Source organism: Phallusia mammillata, chromosome 3, assembly GCF_965637545.1.
Source record: "Phallusia mammillata chromosome 3, kaPhaMamm4.hap1.1, whole genome shotgun sequence".
In the NCBI taxonomy this organism is placed as follows: domain Eukaryota; kingdom Metazoa; phylum Chordata; class Ascidiacea; order Phlebobranchia; family Ascidiidae; genus Phallusia; species Phallusia mammillata.
Window position 1 is genome coordinate 18,993,246 of NC_137254.1, and position 15,541 is coordinate 19,008,786.

The following is a 15,541-nucleotide window of genomic DNA, read 5'->3' on the forward strand; positions in this document are numbered from 1 at the left end:
CTGCAAGAAGAGTTTTAGGGTAAAATAAAGAGCAATAAGCATCAAAGTGTTTGTGTTAAAGTGTTAACATCTTTGTACTATCTATTGCCAGATTGTTACGACCACTCACCTTCAAATTGTAGCCAAGAGGTTAAAAAATAGAACTGAGTTAGGAGTGATGTCTCCTTGCAAGTAAAGCTAAGGACTACGATGATTCAGGGTCATTAATTCATTGCAAAAAAGCGTTTGCACAAATTTTTTGTGGGACAATGTGTATAATATTACCAAAGAACTGTTACAGATTTTTTTTCTTTCGCAGTGCAGTGTAGTTTATCAAAATATGGCAGTAACAACTCAATTGTCAGGCTTATTAACTTCAAGCGGGTTTGTGACGTCATGGATGGCTGTGGATTTAGTTGTGTTTTTGGCGCTTGTTTTCGCTATTTGTAACATTATTAGACCAACAATCGAAATGTACCAAATCACAAAGCATTTGGACGATATTGCTGGTAAAACAAAGAAGCATTGGTTGTATGGACATTCCAAAGAGGTAGTAACATTGTTTTTAAGATAATGTGACATTATTTGAGTTAAATAAAACAACAAAGTGAATACAATATACCCTTACTTTAAAACTTCAAGTTATTTAGCTTTAAGCGACTTTCAAGCAAAAGAAAGTTTAGTTTTGCATAACATTTATACAAATTAGTTAAATTAAAGTAGTACGCGTTTTACATAAAAATTACCGATTTGCCAAAAGGAATGAAAGACGCAGTTACTTAGTCAATAAAGCAGCAAAATGGTGTTGCTTTTGCTTTTATCTAAAATCGCTTCGCATTGCTACATTGTCCATCTCACCAAATATTGCAAAACTTGTCAGGGAAAAACGGTGCCAAACTTCACATTGAAATGTCGACGTGTGGGAAAAACTTTGTTGATTTAAGTATATCTTGGTGTGTTTATTGTTCTTATAACTGTAAACGAGGATAATACACATTTCTAACATTAGAATTTCGGTGTGAGGATTTTAATTAGAAGTTATAAGCAGGATGTCAAACCGGAACTGAACCCGAACCCGCGAACCGGTTTGAGCGGTTAATTTCGTTAAACCCGAACCGAACCCGAACCGCTAATTACGATTTCCTAAAAACCCGAACCGGAGTTGAACCCCATATTTTGTTTGGTGTTGGACCCGAACCGGAACCGAACCAGTGAAAGATGCAGTCTGTTTTATATTTTGTGATTTTTTAAAAAACAGCGCACTGAAGAATACGCGAGATAACACTTATAGGGCGTGTCAAAAATTAACAGTGCACGATTTCAAAATTCTTTAGGAGTTTGATAAGGCCAGGTAGATTATGCTTAGAATTAAATTGAAACGAATGGAAACTTGAACCGGTTTAAAAACCGCAAACCGGTTCGGACCAGTTATTTTGCCCAAACCGGAACAAAACCCGAACCCGAAAATATCCATTTTTGAAAACCGGAACTGAACCCGAACCCATAAAAACAAAACGAAGCGAACCCGAACCGAACCTGAACCCGTATGACAAGCGGTTCGACTCCCTGGTTATAAGACAGCTATTTCTAAGATTCCAAATTAGCAGTAACGCTCAAGTGGCCCGCGCAAAGATTTGTAAACCGCATGTGGCCCTTTGGCCAAAAAGGTTGGACACCCCTGAACTAACTGTTTGCCATACGAATTGTGTTGTATAGCTTAAACAGAAGGTTGTAGTCCAAATTTATGAATTCATAACTTTTTTGACTTTTAAGTTTCCACCCACTGAGCAAGGACTTCTTAAAGCGGCAGAAAGGCCTTCAACTCATCCGACAATGTTCAATCATTGGCTGGCACCGTTGACGACGGCAATGAGTCTTTATCATTCGGACACTGCAATTTCTCTATTGTCCAGCGGAGGTAAAAATAAAGATCGCTAAATTTATCGTGGATTTCTGCTTCAAATCGTGATCGATCCTAGTTTTAGAGCCTTCTTATAGTTGTTGAATATTCGAACTGGCGAGACCCTAGTGCTAGTCCCTTTCTGAAGGATAATGTGTGCAGGAGGCGAGCTCCTATAAGACTTTGTATTCTTCGCCTGCCAGGTTGCAAGCACTTCACGTTACCTTCATTGTTATTTTTCTTACAATATTCTAATCTAAACTTTCAAATACCAGCAATACTCTACTCGTCCCCTGCTTTTAAGTGAAATAAATTAGAAAACTATTGCGTGTATTGATATGTATTGTAGTTATGGGTAGGCTACATAAAATCATTGTGGAGTGCCGCGCCCCAAACAAACTTGCGTAAGCTGCGTTAGTGATTTGAATTAGACTTATTTGCTAGACGTTTCGCTTTTGGCCTAGTTAGCTGTATGCGTGAGTCTTTTGTGGGCCCAATGAGTGCAAACATTGCGACAAAACACGCATAACAAATGTCACAATACATAAGATGACGTCACAAACAGTTAAGAATAATGATCGAATCATACAGTACAATTTGTGGATTAAGTTAGAAAATAATCTGCACTGTAGATTAAAAGGTATAGAGGCCATTGACAAAAAAATGCCCAAACTTCACATTGCAAACCCACATAAAACTTTATTTCTGGTAAAAAATCTTTGATTTATATTGCAGCACCCAAAAATGAAACCGGCTACAGATTTTTGCGCTGCTGGATTGGTGACGGTTTGCTGACAAGTAAAGGAAAGAAATGGCAACGAAATAGGCATCTGCTTACACCAGCATTCCACTTTAACATCCTAAAAGGGTTGGTTTGCACATCTGTGCGCAGTCACTTTAATCAAGTAGAATTAATAAGGTCATAACAACAGAATCGAAAAGTTCACGTTTGTATTTTAAATTCGTTTAGTGGTGCTTTTCAAAACACAACCCTATTTTGCAGATACGCCCAGATTGCAAACCAATGTGCAAAAATTATGCTTGACAAATGGGAGAATCTGAACGATAGGTCGATCGACATCACTGGTGACGTCAGTCTTATGACTTTGGACACGATGCTGAAATGTGCGATGTCATCAAATACAGATTGCCAACATGTCAGGTGGTCCTCAAGTGTGTTATTTGATTTAGCTGCACATGACATAGGAATTTTTGTTTGAATTGACAAGCCAACGAAAAACTGTTTGCTGAAATGACTTAGCATGACCCAGCATAGTTTAGATTTTAAAACTATAGCTTGCGGCAACAGTATATATCAGTGGTTCTCAAACATTTTTATTATTTTTTTGAAACGGTCCCTTTGCCATTATTTCGAGGACTCGCGATCCTTCAGCCTAAATGTGTGTTTCAGAAAAACGAAAGTAAATTGCACGATTTTAGCTAATGTGCAAAATTGCGCATAACAAAGATCCAAAGACAGCATGTGACATCACAGACAAGACAAAAAACATTACGATTGTGCGCGAAAAATTTCATTTTTGTTAATTGTTAAGCAACCAAGGCTATTGTTTAGCAATCAATACAATCGGTTCTCAATCCTACTTTGATTTAAACTTATTCAGTTGCACAAACTGACGCCAAATAAGATTATAGAATTACTTTAACCCTTTCGCGGTCCCCCCAAAATTACCTCACGGTCCCCAAAAGGACCGCGGACCCCAGTTTCAGAACCGCTCGTATATACATATCTCGGTTTAATGAAATTGTTGAGGCTTGAAATGGGTACAAAATTGCTTACATTCTAAAATAGTAGACACCACTGACAAAAGTAGTTTATATGATTGACAGACTTTACCGTTTCATTTGTTTCAACAGAAACGGCCACCCTTATATAAAAGCAGTGAAGGAAATTGCCCAGATAGTAACTAAACGCATCACAACCCCTTATCTGTTTCCCGATTTTATATTTTGGAGATCTGCTTTGGGCAAGCAATGCAAACAAGCACTGAATGTTCTTCACACACATACTGAACAGGTACAGGTCTTTTTTCCTAATTATAATAGCAGCGCCAACATGAAAAATCTGGGAATATATTTTGGTACAGATCATCGCAGAACGTCGGAAAAGTTTAAAACATAGTACGAAGGGACCTTCTCAACCATCCGACAACGATTCATTTTTCTACAGCAATAGGAAAATGCTTGACTTCTTGGACATACTAATCCAGACCCGAGTAAGAAACAACCGTAACCAAACGCACCACTTAAAAGTTTTGATCGTCAAAAATATCTGAAAATTTGGGCCATTTGCTTGTAGGATGAAGAAGGCAAAGGATTAACAGACCGTGAAATACGAGATGAAGTTGATACTTTTCTATTTGAAGGACACGACACTACATCAAGCGGTAAGCCAAAAGTAGTTCTTTGGACAACAACTGTGATGTACTCGATGTAATATTGGATGTTTATACACAGGAATCTCTTGGGCTCTTTACAATCTCGCTAAACACCCCGAATTCCAGGAAAAATGCAGAGAAGAAGTCAAATTAATACTCGGAGGAAAGCAAAGCGTAGAATGGTATTTTTAAACACTATTAAAAAGGTTCTTAGGTTGGGATTGATTATAAAAAAGCTATAAACTCACAAGTTTTTTCGGAAAGTGATTGCAATTTGCTTGCCAAAATATTAGTTAATGAGCTGTACATCTTTAATGGTGAAAATAATGGCCCAAATAAACTTAAAAGGTGACATACATATTTTTCAAACGTTACGGCAAATGCTCATGCCATCATCAGTGATATGGAGGCCACACCATGATGATGATGACGGTATGAGCATTTGCCGAAACGTTTGAGAAAAAGCATGTCGCTTTTTACATGTATTTGGGCCGTTATTTTCACCGTTAAACTTATGAACAGATCCTTATAACTATACAGTGTTCCAAAGTCATACATCTGTAATCTGTTTTTGGTTCGAAAGTGACCCGAAAATGTCAGTAGTTCATTCAATAAAAGGTTAAACCATTTGATAAAACCCGACAGGAAAACCACGTCTGGCTTTTACATATCTCAAACCACAAGTACATGTGACCCGACACTGACAAGTCAAATACCGCAGCTCATTCACCGGAAATACTAGGGGCGCCATGAAATGTGTCTTACTGTAAAGCAATAATTATTTAACACATTTATTCATCTCTAAACCGAAAACCAAACAAAACAGCTTGCCAATAAATGTTTCTTTTTACGAAAAAAATATACACAACACAAAAACCTGTGTAAAATTATGAAATGTTTTTTGCTTACAGGAACAATTTGTCGAAGTTTAGTTATTTGACCATGTTTATGAAAGAAAGCATGAGATTATATCCTCCAGTATTTTCGATTGGAAGAAAACATGATGAACCGATGACACTACGAAGCAAATTAAACAAATACCCAGAATGTGTTGTTCCCAAAGGAGCAAGCTCAAATCTTCACATATTTGCTCTTCATAGAAACGAACTATTGTGGGACAAACCCCAGGTATGAATAAAACTTTACTTTTGTCTATCATTTGTTATTTGATAATTTGATTAAAATACAATCTTGAACTTGCCCTCAATCTATCAATCTAATTATGTGGTTTGCTTTTGTTTGTGTTTTTATCTTCACCTTATGGCTCACCGTTCATTCCGGTGAACCGGGTTTATGTATTGCTGCAGAAGACCCGGATACAGCCATTTGGATATTGTGTGGGTGGCAAGCAAAACAGCGAAAGAGAAAAATGCTGTTGTGTCCAAAGGACATGCTTTCTTACCTATATTTAACCAATCTCTGCATTTGATTATTTAAACCAGCGAACCGTTTTTGTCAAACTTTTACTTTTTAGGAGTTCAACCCGGAAAGATTTACACAGGAGAATATTGCCAAACGACCACCACATGCTTATTTGCCATTTTCAGCTGGTTCCAGGTACAGTTACATACCTTATTTTTGTTGTTAACCCACACACTCACTCAAACGCGTGGCCTATTTATTTAACATGAAAAGTCTTCAAACCAAAGGGGCGCAAATAAACCCAGTTGACAGCACTTCTCTTGTTTCTACCTTTAGGAACTGCATTGGACAAAATTTTGCCATGAATGAAATGAAGATAGCACTAGCACAAACACTTCAACGTTATCGCCTGTATTTGGACGATGAAACACCAACACCAGTTATGCAACCACGTTTAATTTTGCAAAGCAAAGACGGAATTTTTATTAAGTTGAAACGTTGATAAGCAAGGTCGTGTGGTGGGGAATCCTTTTGTTTTATTAAAATGCTATTTATATCCTATAAGATAATTTTTTGAAAAAAATATATGTGGATTTACTTTTGCGAACACTTGTAAGTTCTCCGCTGTAAATACGATCCATATATTCTTGTGTCGAACTGTTTAATTAATCACACTGATTTTGTGAAAAATAAAATGTGTTTTAACACTGTTTTAACGATTAGTACCTGTGTGGCGTCCAATTTAATGGTTGCCAAATGCCTTCGAACAGTGCGCTAACGGCTAACCCTAGTTTAGACGCGATGGAGCATTGCTGTCTTTATTTAAAACACTATACAAAAAAGTTCTACAATGTTGGCAGAGTCACTGCGCAACACAAAAATCAAGACGGGTTAACAGTACGACAGTCGGGGAAGAACTCCTTGCCACAACACGTGGCCAGCAAAAGGACTCGAAATCACACAAAAAAGTGATCGCGACAGAACTAATAAATTCCGGTATAATGGAAAACGATCGAACAATTAACTGAAAAGCAATCAATCTATTTAAAGGTAAACGTGAACGTAACAAAAAGATGTGAAGCGAAATTAAAGTGAAAAACATGAAAACACATCGTGAAATTAAGGTAACTGACTTACGTTGTTAAGAAATAAGCACATACACAGAAAACAACTCTTGATAAACAAACTTAGTAAACCAAAGACAATGCAAAACACAGGTGACTAACGTGAAACAAGGTGATAACGTAACGACGCAAAAATAACGGCAGCACCTGTTATGTCTTTATTCGTTGCAGCTTCAAATATTTTGTAAAAACTTTTGTCCAGTTCACGTGTTTCTGACACCTCTGTACTTTATACTGTTTAGTCTGTCCGTTACATAATAATTTTAGCTGTTTTTCTCAACCCGAAAACAAGTTTTTCGATGGTAATGTTCTTGGACACCTTTTCTACGCACACGTGGGTAGAGATGGAAACGTAATCATGTTGACAATAATATCAAACCCCTGTTCAATTTATGGTTTCAAAACAAACAGTCTGAGAATTTTTTTGAAATGTGATTTTAAACAATAAATAGTCTTTTTTATACTAAATATACTGAGATATAAGTTGGGGTTGAACCACTTAATATGCGTTTTAGGAAAATCAAAATTAGGTTTTTATATCATCCAAAGCAACAGCAGAAGGAGAGTTAATGCACCCTTCCCATTTGTCCGGGCATACATACAAGTTCCTGGACTATACTGGGGATCGCTTAGTGACCACACACCGGTGTGTCAACAGTTTAATTGTCACAACAATCTCAGTGTAAATAAATTATTCATTTGGCAACAAGCCGTAGTTGATTGAATACTGTAGTTTATGCAAAACATGGAATTTCCTGCACGCGTAGAGTGAGGAAACGGTACATACGAGTAAACATTGTTTGAATGTTTGTTTCCTGTTCGAAATATCAGGGTACAAAATATGTGCAGAGGTCGCAGTCGAAAAAGAATATAATGTATATCTACTAGCGGCCCTGATGCACCGTCTTACACCGTCTTCCATGCAGACAACACCAATTAGATTGATCTCTATTCATCCAAATCAACTTATCATGACCTGTATGGCCAAACACAGCAGTAAACTAATATATGTAGTTGATTTGAAATCCAGCCACAACCCAGGAGCGACACTAGACAACTACGTCACATCGACCACTTTTTTGGTATTACCACGGAAAGTCAAAAAAGTCAAGCCAGTGTGACTGTAACGTCATTATGATTAAACTATTGACACACAACGTATCTTTGGTATGGAGAACCGGTTGAATCAATAACATTACAAGTAGGTGCCTAAAAAGCACAACATCTCAACATGGAAACATGACACGCATGCATGGTTGCTGCCATAACCTTTGTCCTAGCAATTGTGTAAGATTCCGAAAACAAACCGAGAACTAAATGGCGTGACTTAAAACGGACACAAACAGACAGCACAGTCGCGGTGTACTGTCGGTCCACTGCAAAGAAATAGTTTGGTTGTAAATTTGTGACGAAGAGTGTTTGCCTTTCTCACTGCTGTGTTTGCCTTTTTCACTGCGGATTCCCAGTGGTATAAGCTGCATTGCTTGTTTGATTTGATTTAAGCTTTCCGAATTGAAATTTAACTAATTACAGTCATATCCTACTCTTACTTGCTAACATCATTGGACTGATTTCTGCTAACCTATGCACACATTTCGAAAATTCGCCTGTTTGTTGACTAACCACTTAAATAAACATTGGAAAGTTGTTGCTTGTTGTGACAACAAAGTTGCTGTTTCTTGCAAATGCTAGTCGAACAAAGCTCATACTGCTTCGTGACACAATAAAGAGAAGAAAAGACCGTGATCGCTGGTCTGCATAGACGCTTCAGGGCTGATCCCAGTTATGAATTTATGTTCATCTTAACTGATACTGGTCAATCTGGCGATCCCCTACTACGAAGCTGACATGTGCAGCATGCGAGGCAGGCAACGGTGCTTGTGATTCGACTTTCGGCGGATTCTCCACTGAGCCTGTGTAGCTCAGTTAGTAGAGCGCGAGTCCCGGAAAGACTCCTGTCGTGGGTTCGAATCCCACCGCAGGCTAGATTTTTCTAGCCTACGCCTTGCCATATGGTGGTGAATGCTTGGTGACCGGCTGATTCGGTATGGCGCCTTCAATGGGCCTGGCGTACTGTGATGTGAAGAAAAGTGTAACATTAAAACGTGGCGGGTCTGTGCACGAATTTGCAAATTTAGTAAAACTGTGTGTGGAAGACATCACGTAGTTTGGGACTTATCTGGTCAAGCAGTTGACTAAGACTTCATTTGGTTCTGAAGACGGTTCTGCAACTCAAACGTTGAATTTTAACACAAAATTTGTCATTGTTTTGCAAAACTACCCATAGCTCTATAACTGCATGGTGTTGTGCCTAATCGTCCAAGTAGATGGGGGAAAGCTGATGCCTTAGAGCTAGTGCTGTCTTCATTTCATTTATTTTCTTTCCAATACAGTTCCTAGATTAGCAAGAACAATCAGTTTTCTGCAAGCAGCAACGCAAACAAACTTGTACATTAAACTTAAACAATCAGTTCGCAAACAAAGACAGCTGAACCGCGTACATCGGACCTTGCAAGGTACATGTACTCTTTACAATAAATGTACTTATAGTTAACGATGCTTTTTTAACTTAAGCCTAATTTTGAAAACCTATCCTGTTTTTTGCTTGAATAAACGATGATCTTGCGTTATTGCGTAGAATAGATTATTGAGTGAAAGGTATTCTGAGCTAAACATTGGAATGTTGTTGTTGGTTGTGTTATCAAAGTTGCTGTTTCTTGCAAATGCGATTTGAAAAAAGCTTATGCTTCGTGACACCATAAACGGGCGAAAAGTATCACATCAAAGCGTGGTGGGTCTGCGCACGAATTTGCCAATTTACTAAAACAGTGTTTAGGGGATATCACGTAGTTTAGGACTTATCTAGTCAAGCTGTTGTATATTTCTAATGCTGGTTTGAATGGTAAGCTGTTTGTGAGATTGTTCTGTATTAGCTGTTGGAAAGCCATCACACTTAGTTGTTGTTTCCTGTGACTTTTTTTCGTTTTGCAGCACATATGTTAATATGGCAGTGACTTCTCAGTTATTTGACGCATTGTGTTTAAGCGGTGTTGTGACGTCATGGATAGCTGTGGATTTGCTCCTGCTCTTTGCGATTGTTTACGCAATGTGGAATGTTATCAGACCCACATTCGAAATGTACCAAATCACAACACATTTGGAAGACATTGCTGGTAAAACTTCAAGGCACTGGTTATTTGGACATACTAAACAGGTAATTATCGTTTTGGGGACAAGAAATCGTACTGATAAATGGTCTCGTTTTGTAACAAATAAATCAACACAAAAATGCAGTAAACTTGCCCGTTTGCAAACAATTTATTACTGCGTGAAAGCATAAACACAATAGATCTGCATGCCATGACGCAGTTTGACTAACATTTGGGTTGAGAAATATTTTTTGTTGCAAAGTTTTAATACACCAAAGGTTGAGACGAAAAAATCGGTTTAGTGATTCATTATGTGCTGCAAGTTTATTTTTATGCTTTGCAGTATTCACTCACAGGAGAAGGAATTCTTAGAATAGCACAGAGATCTTCCTCTTACCCGACCATGTTTCACCACTGGGTGGCGCCGTTTGTTACATGGCTATCTTTGCATCATCCTGACACTGCCGTTTCCCTGTTGTCCAGTGGAGGTGAGAACATAAAATCAAATTATTGCACCGAAAAATATTAGTTTAATATGAAAAATTTTTAAGGAACTTTCTGTTTATGCCTTTATAATCTGACACAACTCTTGGTTATGATGGTTTATTTTGTAAATTGTGTTTTAGCACCAAAATCCGAAACGATTTATGGATTTTTTCGTTGTTGGATCGGTGACGGTTTGCTGACAAGTAAAGGGAGGAAATGGCAACGAAATAGACATCTGCTTACACCAGCCTTTCATTTTAACATCCTGAAAGGGTGGGTTTCGAAACACAAGAATTTAAGTTAACGTTACGAATATATGCATATAGTGAGTAGAGAAAATTTAAAGTTTTTACAACGTTGTAATTGTGCAACCATTTTGAAAAATAAATAAACTATCGTATAAAATAAAAACAAATGTAATTTTAGATACACCCAGATCGTGTGTGAGGTTTGCGTTTGTAATTAGTAAAATTGTGTGTAATGTAAGTAAACTATTTTGTGGCGTTGATTCAAATGTTGCAGATACGCAATAAAGGCAAACCAATGTGCCAAAACAATGCTTGACAAATGGGAAAAACTAGAAGGAAGGTCAATTGACATCACCGAAGACGTTAGTTTAATGACCTTGGACACTATGCTGAAATGTGCAATGTCATCAAATACAGATTGTCAACATGTCAGGTGTGTTTCATTAATTGCAGTACCCAAAAGTTTACACTCACATAAAGTATGATATAAAAACATCATATGCCACAGTTCAACGGAAAAAAATGATCTAAAACAAATACGATTATAGCTTTTATATGAATCATTGTTCCAATTTAATTTTTCGTCAATGTGTTTAAAAAACAATTCAAAAAATTAAAAGAGCATTTTATTTTACAAATTTTGCTAATTGTACTTTTCTCTGGTAATAGGAACGGGCACCCTTACATCAAAGCAGTAAAGGAACTTGCTAAAATAATAACTAAACGGATAGAGAGTCCATTTCTGATTTTCGATTTCGTTTTTTGGCGTACAGCGCTGGGAAAACAGTGCAAACAAGCACTCAATGTTGTCCACACACAAGCTGAAAAGGTACAGCAGTTTACTTTTACTTTCAGTTATCAATGTAGATGGAATAACAGACAATTTATTAGGTGCTCTTACTGTAACGCTTTGTGTAATTGCAAACAGTTGTGTGAAACTTTGATACAGATTATCGCAGAACGACGCAGAGTCTTACAACAAGCAAAAAAAGCCAAGGAATTTCCTAAACAATCCGAAGGGAATTCTTTTTACTTCAGCAACAACAAAATGCTCGACTTCTTAGACATATTGATTCAAACCCGTGTAAGAGACTTGTAAATCAATGCAACCAAAATAACACACTAGTGTATAATAAATACGGCTCTGCTATTTGTTGCGTTCAACTGCCCATTTTACATTTAGGATGAAGATGGCAAAGGATTAACAGATCTGGAAATACGAGATGAGGTGGATACCTTCCTATTTGAAGGACACGATACTACATCAAGCGGTAAAACATTTAAATATTCGGTATACGTTCTTATTAACGACAATTGTACTTTGTAAAAATGTTATTACTAATGTAAAAATATCATGTTATGTTTATACGTAGGAATTTCTTGGGCTCTTTACAATCTCGCTAAACATCCTAAAATCCAGGAAAAATGCAGAGCAGAAGTTAATTCCATACTCGGCGACCAACAAAGCGTAGAATGGTATTTCTTCCTTTTTTAGCGGATAAAAATAACTTAAATGCGTGTTTGGAAAGGTCCTAAAGCAGTGGTTCTTAACCTTTTTTCCTTGCTGCACCCCTTTTAACTCACCAAACAATTTTCGCACCCCCTTTCAAATCACCAACCATCTTTCGCTCCCCCTTCTGTAATTGCTTAAATAGAATAGACCTAACCAACCTTAATGATTCAGCATCCCCGCACCCCCTAGGAACAGTTCTCGCACCCCTGGTTAAGAACCCCTGTCCTAAAGTCAGTTTGGAGCTAAAATTATCGTTTTTCTTGGATTGCGCAAAAAGTTTGTATTTACAGGAATTATTTGTCGAAGTTCGGTTATTTAACGATGTTCATAAAGGAGAGCTTGAGGTTATATCCCCCTGTTTTTGCAATTGGAAGAAAACTTGATAAACCGATGACACTCCGAAGCAAATTAAACAAATATCCAGAATGTGTTGTTCCAAAGGGAGCAAACTCAAATCTTCAAATTTTTGCCCTGCATCGACACAAACTTTTGTGGGACAAACCCGAGGTAGGAACAAAGGAGTCATTTTTTTCGTTGTATCAGCATAAAACATGCTTTATTAATATTTTTTACCTAAAATTTTAAAACAATTCACATAAAGTTGTTGAACCTTTAGGAATTTAATCCGAAAAGATTCACACCGGAAAATATTGCCAACCGACCACCACATGCTTATCTGCCATTTTCAGCTGGTTCCAGGTACAGCTTTATAAAGACAATTCCAAAATTTAGATTACAAACACAAATGCAAATAGCACTAGCCAATTTTCAAAAAATGGTCGAAATTACCTCTTTTTTCCTGCTTATTCAGGAACTGCATTGGACAAAATTTTGCCATGAATGAAATGAAGATAGCACTAGCACAAACTCTTCAACGTTATCGCCTGTATTTGGACGATGAAACACCAACACCAGTCATGGAACCACGTTTAGTTTTGCAAAGCAAAGGCGGAATTTGTATCAAATTTCAACGTTTACACGCGGAACTATCATAAGTCCTAGTGAAACGGTAAAAAGGCAAATCACTTTAAATAGGAAAGACAATTTTAATTGCTTCCTCTCTTTTAGTATATTATAATTACCATTTGTTTTCGTGAACTTGCTATTCTGCTGATTAAGCTATACGATTTAAATTTATTCTTTGTAACTTCTATCAAATGATCTGCAGCAATGATATTATTACAAAATGTTGAATTGGCAGACGTTGCTCATAAAAACCGTTAATTCGAGTCGTAAGTTAGTATCGAACAACATTTTGATCACTGCTAAATAATTTCAACTAGGATGCAGAAACCTATGTAAAATCCTGTTTTTATGCTCTAGCTGTGTGCTTTAACATGTGTATGATGTGGTTTGTATTTGTTCAGAAATTGTGTGAGAGCCGATCGCAAACCACATGTGTATCGTTTGACACCTTGATTCCTCACTCGTCTTTCTATTTGTGTGTTAGTTTTGTACAGCATGCTCAGAGTTTTGATTTGTCGTTTTCGAGATATTCAATCAAACAACGAGCTCTCGAGCGACACCTTGGTTTGATATGTAGCAGCGATTGTTACGTCACCTCGTACCAACTTCTAACAGTGGCGTTGGTCAGCTGTTGTTTTTATTGCTTGTTTTAGCTTTGATGCGTACATTTTTCTATTGTTTACAACTGATAAAATTAACGTAGATACTTAGTTGACAGTTAAGCAATAAATAACAACTGTTTGCTTAAAAAGGTAGGTGTTTTGTTGTTGACAAAAGGTATTTTCCACGTAACAGAATTATTGTAGGTGTTTATGTACTAACTATGTGATAATGGAGGAGTGAAAATCATGCGTTTGCTGCCATGAAATTAGTAAGTGCAACAGCAGTTAGCCAAGTTCAACGAATATTCTGAGTCGAATCTGCTTTGTATAAAAGCATATCCTGGATTTGAATCTATATGTCTCAACGTGTATTAGAAGCAGCATGTTATCGATTTAAACGTCAATTGGGAAATCATGATGAGGGTAATTAACACCCGTCACGAGTAAGTTTTACTGTACTAACTACTAACATGCAACTAGCAACCTCTATACGTTACAGATATACTGCCTACTAAAATTTGTTGAATGGTGCTGGGGAAGACTTCAGAGTTACGTTGCCAGACTGACAGCCACTTGTCAACTATAAGTTGTGAATTCCCTTGTGATGTTGCTGCACAACAATACATGTGGTTGCATATGCTTTTCACCCAAGGTCCCAACTCTTTGCAATAGGCTTTGTTAGAAAGTGCTGTCAGTTTCTTTTGGATTTCTGAATTGAAAACCATAAACACAAATATACTGGTGTATGCTCATCTTTTATTTCTATCATACTTGTAGCTACATGCCAAACATAATGTTTTGTTTCTGACGATTCTTCACTAATGTATTTAATGATTTGTGGATGCCTGTCAGTCACAAAGGCTTTAATAAACAATCCTTTGCTTGTGATGTTTTCAATGCATCCCAAGAATCCTTCTTTTTCCATATCATTGCTGTTTGCCACTTCATTGCTCTAGAAAATATTATGAAATTACCATCTGAATACATTAACAAGGTTAATAGCAACAATTTTATTGTTGCAAAGATCCATCATTCATCATTGTGTATGTACCAAATTTGTGTCCAGGGAAATCTGCAGTTAATTTACTTCTGGTACACCATTTAAGAGGTAAAGAAGTTTTCCGTTACACACAATGTATTTTGGTTCATAGCTTAGATTGGGTGGTTCCCAAATGAAAATATATTGATATTATCACACCTTTTTTCATAACCACACTTTTTTGTTATTACCAAGTAAATGGCATGACAATAAACTAAATTAGTATGACATAATGGTAATATTAAAGACTATCATGTTAAATGAGATTATGTCAGAAAACAATTAATTGAAGCATACCATATTGTAGAATTCAAGCCTCATGCTAATCATGTGGTGGTTAGATTCTAAAGATATTTTTTATGCGTTTACTAGATGTATTTTAGAGTTGACCTGTGAAAACCGTTTTCATTTATCTTAATCCGTTTGTGATCTGGAGCCTGTATATGCTACAAAGGTCGTCAGCGCATAAGATTATTTTAAAGCGGTCATGCCCTTCGTTCGCTTATGATGTACGCCTCTCATTTATCATGTGGTGGTTAGATTCTGAAGATATTTGGTATGTGTTTACTAGATGTATTTTAGAGTTGACCTGTGAAAACCGTTTTCATTTATCTTAATCCGTTTGTGATCTGGAGCCTGTATATGCTACAAAGGTCGTCAGCGCGAAAAATCATTTTGAAGCGGTCATGCCCTTCGTTCGCTTATGATGTACGCCTCTCATTTATCATGTGGTGGTTAGATTCTAAAGATATTTTTTATGCGTTTACTAGATGTAGT

At 37.0% G+C, this 15,541-nt stretch overlaps 2 protein-coding genes, 1 long non-coding RNA gene and 1 other non-coding gene across 5 annotated transcripts; 3 read left to right on the top strand and 1 right to left on the bottom strand.

Annotated features, from left to right (window-relative positions):
• Positions 1-1,750: 1,750 nt before the first annotated feature.
• Positions 1,751-6,347, top strand: LOC145220552 (cytochrome P450 4F4-like). Its single transcript, XM_080087769.1, has 10 exons — positions 1,751-1,897; positions 2,615-2,747; positions 2,883-3,041; positions 3,755-3,914; positions 3,985-4,113; positions 4,197-4,284; positions 4,355-4,457; positions 5,187-5,403; positions 5,750-5,832; positions 5,974-6,347. Exons 1-10 carry the CDS (start codon positions 1,813-1,815, stop codon positions 6,137-6,139), a joined length of 1,323 nt encoding a protein of 440 aa, XP_079943895.1. The 5' UTR covers positions 1,751-1,812; the 3' UTR covers positions 6,140-6,347.
• A 2,325-nt stretch (positions 6,348-8,672) lies between these two features.
• On the top strand, positions 8,673-8,746 carry Trnas-gga (transfer RNA serine (anticodon GGA)). The gene has a single exon. It is a non-coding gene; the product is annotated as a tRNA-Ser (tRNA).
• A 1,010-nt stretch (positions 8,747-9,756) lies between these two features.
• Positions 9,757-14,371, top strand: LOC145220548 (cytochrome P450 4F4-like). 2 transcript variants are annotated; one of them, XR_013858214.1, is made up of 12 exons: positions 9,757-9,975; positions 10,254-10,398; positions 10,537-10,669; positions 10,919-11,077; positions 11,314-11,473; positions 11,594-11,728; positions 11,828-11,915; positions 12,018-12,120; positions 12,448-12,664; positions 12,774-12,856; positions 12,969-14,168; positions 14,225-14,371. XR_013858214.1 is itself a non-coding variant. In XM_080087765.1 (11 exons), exons 1-11 carry the CDS (start codon positions 9,766-9,768, stop codon positions 13,150-13,152), a joined length of 1,617 nt encoding a protein of 538 aa, XP_079943891.1. In that variant the 5' UTR covers positions 9,757-9,765; the 3' UTR covers positions 13,153-14,371. The 2 variants fall into 2 exon arrangements, 1 of the variants encoding a protein (XP_079943891.1); XM_080087765.1 differs by having other exon boundaries at positions 12,969-14,371.
• A 93-nt stretch (positions 14,372-14,464) lies between these two features.
• Positions 14,465-15,425, bottom strand: LOC145220556 (uncharacterized). Its single transcript, XR_013858217.1, has 2 exons — positions 15,062-15,425; positions 14,465-14,677 (listed from the first exon to the last, which is right to left on the bottom strand). It is a non-coding gene; the product is annotated as an uncharacterized LOC145220556 (long non-coding RNA).
• Positions 15,426-15,541: the final 116 nt, after the last annotated feature.

Excerpts from the sequence above, each read along its gene's own strand:
- LOC145220552 (XM_080087769.1), top strand. The coding sequence starts at position 1,813 with ATGTTCAATCATTGGCTGGCACCGTTGACGACGGCAATGAGTCTTTAT. Across the intron at positions 2,748-2,882 it reads CACTTTAACATCCTAAAAGG|ATACGCCCAGATTGCAAACC; the intron begins GTTGGTTTGCAC and ends CCTATTTTGCAG. Across the intron at positions 3,042-3,754 it reads ACAGATTGCCAACATGTCAG|AAACGGCCACCCTTATATAA; the intron begins GTGGTCCTCAAG and ends TTGTTTCAACAG.
- LOC145220548 (XM_080087765.1), top strand. The coding sequence starts at position 9,766 with ATGGCAGTGACTTCTCAGTTATTTGACGCATTGTGTTTAAGCGGTGTT. Across the intron at positions 11,729-11,827 it reads ACATATTGATTCAAACCCGT|GATGAAGATGGCAAAGGATT; the intron begins GTAAGAGACTTG and ends TTTTACATTTAG. Across the intron at positions 12,857-12,968 it reads CCATTTTCAGCTGGTTCCAG|GAACTGCATTGGACAAAATT; the intron begins GTACAGCTTTAT and ends CTGCTTATTCAG.